The 8,441-nt window shown below is 49.3% G+C and overlaps 1 protein-coding gene across 1 annotated transcript in view; it reads left to right on the forward strand.

The window, feature by feature from the left end:
- Positions 1 to 1,344: 1,344 nt before the first annotated feature.
- The window catches only part of Vwf (von Willebrand factor), a 136,800-nt gene continuing 129,703 nt past the window's right edge, over positions 1,345 to 8,441 (forward strand). Inside the window, exons 1-3 of the mRNA XM_028754414.1 lie at positions 1,345 to 1,596; positions 2,795 to 2,849; positions 3,854 to 4,018. Of these exons, the coding sequence (XP_028610247.1) occupies positions 2,795 to 2,849; positions 3,854 to 4,018 (220 nt within the window). The 5' untranslated portion in view covers positions 1,345 to 1,596. The remainder of the gene's footprint in view (positions 1,597 to 2,794; positions 2,850 to 3,853; positions 4,019 to 8,441) is intronic.

The raw sequence follows: 8,441 nt of genomic DNA on the forward strand, positions 1-8,441 counted from the left end.
TGTCAGATCCCCTAGAACTGGAGTTACAGATAGTTATGAACCACCACTTGTGCTGGGAGTGGAACCAGGTCCCCTGGAAGGCCAGCCAGTGTTCTTAACCACTGAACCATCTCTCCAGGACCCAGGAGGAAGGACGTCCTGATGAGATACTTGTGTCCCTCCCTTTTGCTCTCAGGCGATTGAGACAATTCCTAAGACATGCAGTTTGCCCAGTGATCTCATGGTGGGGAAGGTAAAGTGGGAAGCTGGAGGAGGAACTTTTGAAATAGATCTTACACAGTTCCAACAACTTGTAAGACCACCCTTCTGGAGCAAGAAAAGTAAAGCAATAAGGGGAGGGACCATACCTTGACCAGTACTACCTACACACACACACACACACACACACACACACACACACACCCTTCCTTCCTCAGTCCGCTCTCCTGCCTTGTACCTGTTGTCTCTTTGAACAGGAATTAGTGTGTCAGATTGGGCGGAGAACTGGGCTTCTGGGACTAGGAGGTTGGGAGGCAGGTGTGGAGTGTGTATGAGTGTGCAGATTTGTGCTAGTGTGCATGTGTGTGAAGAATCAGGGCTCTGGAGCTGTGGTGGGGACCGGGGATGTGCCTCAGCGGAAGATTGTCTATCGTGAGCAGGTCTTGGGTTCTGTGCCTAGCAGAGCAGGTATGTGAGTCTTTGGAGGGGGGATATTAGAATGGAACCATCATTTCCACCCCCGCAATTCCCAAAGGCTTGGACTGTGACCCGGGCTTTCATTTTTGTTGCTCCTTGCTGTCCTGGAGCTTGCTAAGTAGACCAGGCTGGCTTAAACCTCATAGAGATCTTCCTGCTTCTGCCTCCAGAGTGCTGAGATTAAAGGCATGTGCCACCATGCTTGGCACAGGGCCTTTGTGTTTAACCTGTCCATAAAACACTGGCTAAGATCCAAACAGGCTTATTTTGTGAGGTCTAGCCTAGACTGCTCATATCTGTGGGTGACAGGGCAGCAAGTATTAACATACTTCTTCCTGCTACCCTGCTGCTGAGTTGGCTAGGTTAGAGGTGTTTTTCAAAACCCCTGGAACTTGGAACCAGAAGCCATGTTGATGTAAACTGGTTCTCTCTCCTAGCCTGGACCAGGCTGTCTTGGGAAACCTACTCTCCCTGGTCCTGGCTGCCTGTAGGGGCACTCAGGGAGTCTCGGGGACCAAACTGAGCTATGCTGGTGCTTGGAGAACAAGACAGCTCATTAAGGCAGATTCCAGGAGCTCTCCCTCCTGACTCTTCAAGCCTTATCAGCCTGGAAGGGCTCCGACTACTGCTTCCTGCCATTGTTTCCAGTTGGTAATTAAGAGAAGGCCAGGGCTCTGTTGTGGCAACTTGAAGCTATTGCAGTGCAGAGGAATGGGCTTGGTCACAGCTTGGGCTTTCTCTCCCTGGCTCTGAGGACTTTGAAGCCCCTGGACGACTTGACAGCAAGACGACCCAAAGCCTGAGCAGATCCATCCAGCAGTTGCTCAGGAACATGGCTTAGGAGTGAGCGGTGGCCTCACTGAGCAGCGGCTGGGTTTCCCAAGGGACCTTGGAGATACAGCCCCTGTTTGTACAGGGAAGGTATGATGGGTTTGGATGGGGAGCTGGCTTAGTCGCTGGAGGAAGGTATGGGGCTGATCCCTGCCCCGAGGTTCTGGCTGGGGATGCTATAACAGAAGGGGTTTGTTTGGAGGAGCGATTCAAAGCTAGCTGGATCCTAATGTCCCTTCTGCTCTTGCTGCTGGGTCCTGCTTTCCGGCATGGCAGAACTGTACTCAGATGAGACTGAAAGGTCCTTTCTCTCCGTTCTTGAGTATGTGCTTGGAACCCCTGATGCACCTGTATGCTGGGAGGGCAGGGGAAAGGGACACCTGCTTTGTACCCAGTCTTGGCCATGTCCAGTTCACATTCGTAAGATGCTAGGTTTATCCCTCTTCATTGGTCTGAGTGGGCATTATATAAGAAGAGTTGTACCCACCATGCCTTAGGTGATACCTTATGTGTTTCCTATAAACTTCTTCTGAAGAGAGGGGCGGTGGCAGGGGCTCTGAGGATTGGGGGGCTGTCCTCTGCCAGCAGGGATTGAGTGGGAAGTGGGGTGAAGCACATTGTAAAGAAATGCCCTCAGGTCCAAGGCTGTTAGAACCCTGGCCCTTGTCAGGGCCATTCAGCAAACATGTTCAGAGCATGTCCTGGTTGTTGAGTATCCTTGCAGGTCCTAGGGATGTTGGTGAGAGAGACGGTTCCCGTTCTAAAGGTGCTCATGGTCCAGGGCAGATGACTTACAAGTTCTCAGTGGTGGCTTCTGACTGATCTCTGAGTCTGGGTTCTGATGGCAGCAACAAAAGCCAGCCCCTTCTCCTCCTAGTTGGTTGCTATGTGTGATGGTGGGGTGGCACCTTTGTTCCAGCTGCTGCAGGGCTGTGGGGTCATGGGATGCCAGGCTGGCCCAGAAGGCAGGAGAGGAGAGCCAGAATTTCCCCACTCCAGCTGCTCCTGGTACCACTGTCTGGAGAAGGTCCCAGCCGTGTAGCTAACTGGGATTGTCACTCTTGGGCCTTTCTCTTCCATGGAAGCATTTTGGAGACTAGTTCTCCATGTTTAAAGGAGGCATGGAGGCCAGTGAGAATCATTATCATCATCATCATCATTATCATCATCATCATTGGCTTAAGAAAATGTTCCTTCAATGGACACATGCATTGACAGTAGCACGTCCTTGGTAGCCATCTCTCTGGACAGTGAGAACCAGCTCCTTTCTTTTTTATTTTTTCTGCAGATGACTCCTGTCAGGTATGAGATCTGCCTGCTTGTTCTGGCCCTCACCTGGCCAGGTAGGTACCAAATACTTTCTTCCTTTACTTCGTCCCAGACCACCAGGAACACCTCCTTCCAGGACTCAGTACATGTGTCTGGAGTTCACCTGTCTCCATCTGTGTTAGGCTTGTGACGTTAGGTCACCTCCTGTGATAGCTATGCAGAACCTTGTTTCTGAGTTACATCCCCTCCAGACTGAATATCAGAAGGGACTTGGTGGCACAGAGTTGTACCATGTGCTGGGAGCACAGGGTGGGACCGACGGCGTCCCCGCCCTGGAGACAATGTTTGTTTTCATATGGTCATCTAGTTGAACCTCTCAGTGTAGAGGAGGAGACTGCTGGTCAGAGAGGAGACACTCATGTACGAGAGTCACACAGAGCCAAAGTCTGAGGACAGTTCTTTGGGTTCTAGGCCACCCCCTTCTCACTACACTGCTTGTCCCACTTTTACCTTCCTCACTGAGATTCTAAGTTTGGAAATGCCAGCCATGACCTTTGACCAGTGCCATGAAGCAGGGCAATGAAGCAACTTCGGGAGTGCCGACTCGGTTACTGTCCATGGTGGGGCACGGATGTCTCTGTCTCTCTCTCTCTCTCTCTCTCTCTCCCTCTCCTCCCCCTTCTCTCTCTCTCCCCCCCCCCCCCCCTTGGTTTTTTGAGACAGGGTTTCTCTGCGTAGCCCTGGCTGTCCTGGAACTCACTCTGTAGACCAGGCTGGCTTCGAACTCAGAAATCCGCCTGCCTCTGCCTTCTCTGTATTCTTCTATGTTCTTTAAATTTTCTATGAAAGGCATCATCGCATAAGATGGCAAGTGTCTCTAAGATGAATCTGTGTCCTGCAAGATGGTTTCTCCATTATTGTCATGAGTCTGGGGTCATGCTCAGAGGCAAGGGACCACATTTAAGATGGAAAGCACCTCCTTGTTTCTACTGTCTATCCGTTGCAGTCTGGTTTCTATGGGGACAGAGAGCTTCGGGCTGATGGCCCCATCATGCTCACCTGTAGCCTCTTCCTTCAGGGACCCTCTGCAGAGAAAAGCCTCGTGACGGGCTGTCAATGGCCCGATGCAGCCTCTTTGGGGACGACTTCATCAACACGTTTGATGAGACCATGTACAGCTTTGCAGGAGGCTGCAGTTATCTCCTGGCTGGGGACTGCCAGAAACGTTCCTTCTCCATTCTCGGTGAGTCCTGGGTACTCGGGGCAGGATCCCACAAAAGGGGCAGCTGAGATGGGGGAGGGCTCCAGCATTCAGGGCCTGAGATTAGAGGTCACTTCTGAGAATGAGGAGGGCAGTGATCTCCCCATGACATCTTCCCTTGAGGACAGTGGCCTTCCCATGACACCTTCCCTTAGGGCAGTGGTCTTTGTGATACCTTCTCTTTCTCTGGTGTGTGGACATCTGTGTTATTCCAGTGATTGTGTCCATTGCTATGGATTCAGGTAACATTCCAGGAGTTCAATATTATAGAGAAAGAAGACATAGAAGAGCTCTGGGACACATGGGATTCAGAATTAAGAGGTTGGACACCTCCTACGTTACCAGACAGGAGCTGATAGTTCACCTGTGTTGTCTTTGCCTCCTCACCACTGCTGTGGGATGCAGATACAATCATCCTTGTTTATAAATGAGGAACTGTATCCGAAGAAGGCTGTCTTATCCTCCCTAGGAGGAACTGGACCCGCATTTTAGCCAATTCAAGCTGAAAGGCTCTCCCTCAGCACTAGGGAGAGAGGGTGTACTCTAAGCTGTAGGCAATGATAGAGAACTAAGGTCCGTTTGTCCACTCTAAGAACTAATCTGCTGTGAGGGAGGGATGCGGTAGATCCAGCGAAGGTGGAGCCCTCTGCCTTGGGGAAATAAGATCACAAACAGATGGATCTATATTGTGAAGGAATCATTTTGAGAACCTTGTCAAAACTGGGAAGGAAGAAGGCCTTGAATTCAGGAGGGACTGTTGCAGTGGGGATTTTGTGGCAGGAGAGAGTCAGAGGGAGGGTCTGACTTCCAAATTCCAACAGGAAAAGTACATGTTTAGAGTCAGGGGTGGGGATGAGGCCCTTACTAGAACACTGGCAAATGGAATTTCAGGGTAAGGAAGATTCTGGTTAAACCCGCATGATAGGATTTAAAGACAAGTCAAAGTGACAGACAGGCAGGTTGGGGATGATGAAATTGAGCATATATCGAGTTTTTCTAAACACTATTAATTAATGATAATAATTGTTATTATTAGTATGTGTGCATTCTTGTGTGCACATGTACACATTTGAGTGTGCCATGGCTCATGTGGAGATCAGAGAACAACTTTCAGGAGTAGGTCTCACCTCTACCTTGTTGAGGCATGGCTCTTTCTTACTGTTTTGGCTGCGCTGGGCATTCTAAGCCATCCTGCCCATCAGCTTCTGGGCCAGTCTCCTCTCTCCACTTCCCATATCACCTCAGGAATGCTGGCTCACAGACATGAGTCCTGGGGGTCAAACTCAGGCACCAGACTTGTACAGCAGGTGCTTTACCCTCTTTGAGGCATCTTACTGGTGGGATTCCCATTAATATTGGGCTAAGTGGGTACATCCCAGAACAGATCTTAAGGTCAGGACCTAGTCTAGAGAGGGCTGACGTGGAGCCTGGCACAAGGTTGGCAGCATGCAGGGCCTTGCTTGACACATGGGTTGGAGGGCTCTCAAGATTGTCTCTCCTTTAGTCATGCTGTGGGTCCATGCGTGTGATAAGCTGTTTGTAAGCTGACTGTGACTATGGCTGTGAGCTCTCCTTCCCCGCATTCTGCGTGACCCATACTGGTCTTTAAAATGGAGGTTCTCCTGTCTTAGCCCTTTGAGTGTTGGGGTTGTAGATATGACAAACTGTCCTGGCTTCCTCCTGCTTCTGAGATTGCTCTTTGTGCTGGCTAGTTTTAAGTCAACTTGACACAAGCTGGAGTCATCAGTGAGAAGGGAGCCTCAGTTGAGAGGATGCCTCTATAAGGTCAGACTGTAGGCAAGCCTGTAGGACATTTTCTTAATTAGTGATTGCTGGTGCTAGTGATTGATTACGGATGTGCTAGTGATAGCACAACCCATTGTGGCTGGTGTTGTTTCTGGGCTGGTGGTCCTGGGATCTATGAGAAAGCAGGCTGAGCCAGTAAGTAGCATCTCTCCAAAGGCCTCCTGCCTCCAAGTTCTCCTGCCTTGTTTGAGTTCCTGTCCTGACTTCCTTTGATGATGAACAGTGATATGGAAATATAAGCCAAATAGACACTTTCCTTTCAGCTTGCTTTTTTGTCTTGGTGTTTTATCGAAGCAATAGAACCGCTAACTAAGACACTTTCTTAGGCTATCTGTCCACCAGCTCTCCTGTCTCCATTAGCAATCCAGTCACTTCAGCATCCACCAGCAGCCACACAAGGGCCAGGCAAGTATCTTGTTCTTCTTTGTTTTCTGTTGTTCAGTGGGATCTCTCAACAAGGACCAGAGAAGGATCTGTGAAAGCTGGAACTGTGCTGTATTAAAGCAGGGGTTCTCAACCTGTGGGGTGCTAAAGGGGTCGCCTAAGGGCATCATAAAACACAGATATTTACATTATGATTCATAACAGTAGCAAAATTACAGCTATAAAGTAGCAAGGAAAATACTTCATGGTTGGGGGTCACCATGACACGAGGAACTGTAGTAAAGGATCAATGGCACTGGGAAGGTTGAAAGCCACTGTATGAGAGGAAAATGTTCACGTGAGTGACATTTGAGGAATTTTAAATGAGGGGCTTGGGTTAGGTGGAGAACATAGGGAGGGTTTTTCATGCACAAGGGCAGCATGAACCAGGGGAAGAGGCAGGAAGAAGGGGGTGCTCACTAAGGGGAGCACAGTCCAGATGACTAAGGCTGGAGTGACGTTCAAGCTTGGGCAATGGTTCCCGACCTCACCAGATGTCAGGATCACCCAGGGGGCTTCTACAGCATTTGCTTGGTTCCAACCTCAGAGTTCCGTCTTCAGAAGCTCAGGAATGGGACCAAGAATCTCATGTCTAGTAATTTCCCAGCTGCTGTTACTGGTGTTTACTGGGGACCGAATGCTGAGAAGGATGGGGTTTTTCTTAGCATTACTATTGCTGTGATGAAACACTGTGACCAAAGCAACTTAGGGAGGAAAGGACTTGTTCAGCATATACTTCTACATAACTGTTCATCATCGAAGGAAATCAGGACAGGAACTCAAGCAAGGCAGGAACCTAGAGGCAGGAGCTGATGCAAAGGCCATGGAGGAGAAATTCTGCTTCCTGGCTTGCTCCTCTTACTAACCATGCTTTCTTATAGAACCCAGGACTACCAGCCCAAGGATGGCACTATCCACAGTGGGCTAGACCCCACCTTCATCAATCACCAATTAAGAAAATGCCTTATAGGCCTGCCTACAACCTGATCTTATGGAGGCATTTTCTTAGTTGATGTTCCCTTCTCTCAGATGACTTTAGCTCGTGTCAAGTGGACATAAGTCTATCCAGCACAGGGTTGTAAGTGTGTGTGAGAGGGTGAGGCTGAGCTACAGGGTCTTGAATCTGATGGGGTGTGTCTTGGTTACTTTTCAATTGCTATGGAGACACACCATGACCAAAGCAAATGGTAGAAGAAACAGTTGGTTGGCTTACAGATCCAGAGGGTAAGTCCATGACCATCATGGCCAGAAACATAAAAGCAGTTAGGCAGGCAGGCATGGCTTTGGAGCAGTAGTAAAGGGCTCACACTCTGATGGAATGGAAGAAAGGAGATAGAAAGAGGGAGTGAGAGCTAATTGGGAATGGTCTGGCATTTGAAACCTCAAAGCCCACCCACAGTGAGACCCCTCCTCCAACAAAGCCACACCTCCTTATCTTTCCTAAATAGTTCCATCCACTAGGGACCACATATTCAAATACAGGAACCTATGAGGGACATTCTCATTCAATCTGCTCAGGTTGTCTACTCCATTAAGTAGGCTGGGAGGCAGCAGGGTGGAGTCTTGCATAGCAAAGGGTCAGAAAGAACTAGAGTACTGGCAAGAGAGTACTGAGGGGCAGTGTCTTAGTCAATGTTTTATTGCTGTGAAGAGACACCGTGACCACAGCAACTCTGTCTTCATTAGAATTTTACTGCTATGAACAGACACCATGACCAAGGCAACTCTTATAAAGGCAACATTTAATTGGGGCTGGCTTACAGGTTCAGAGGTTCAGTCCTTTATCATCAAGGCAGGAACATGGCAGCATCCAGGCAGGCATGGTGCAGGAGGAGCTGAGAGTTCTACATCTTCATCTGAAGGCTGCTAGCAGAATACTGACTTCCAGGCAGCTAGGATGAAGGTCTTAAAGCCCATGCCAACAGTGACACACCTACTCCAACAAGGCCATACCTCCAAATAGTGCCACTCCCTGTGTCAGGCATATTCAAACCATGACGCTCTTATAAAGGAAACGTTTAACTGGGGCCTGCCTACAGTCTCAGAGGTTAGTCCATGGTGGCACACAGGCAGATGTGGTGTTGGAGAAGGAGCTGAGAGTTTTACATCTGGATCTGCTAGGAGCAGGAAGAGAGAGAGAGAGAGAGAGAGAGAGAGAGAGAGAGAGAGAGAGAGA

This window comes from Grammomys surdaster, unplaced genomic scaffold (genome assembly GCF_004785775.1).
Source record: "Grammomys surdaster isolate TR1022 unplaced genomic scaffold, NIH_TR_1.0 126013, whole genome shotgun sequence".
NCBI lineage: Eukaryota > Metazoa > Chordata > Mammalia > Rodentia > Muridae > Grammomys > Grammomys surdaster.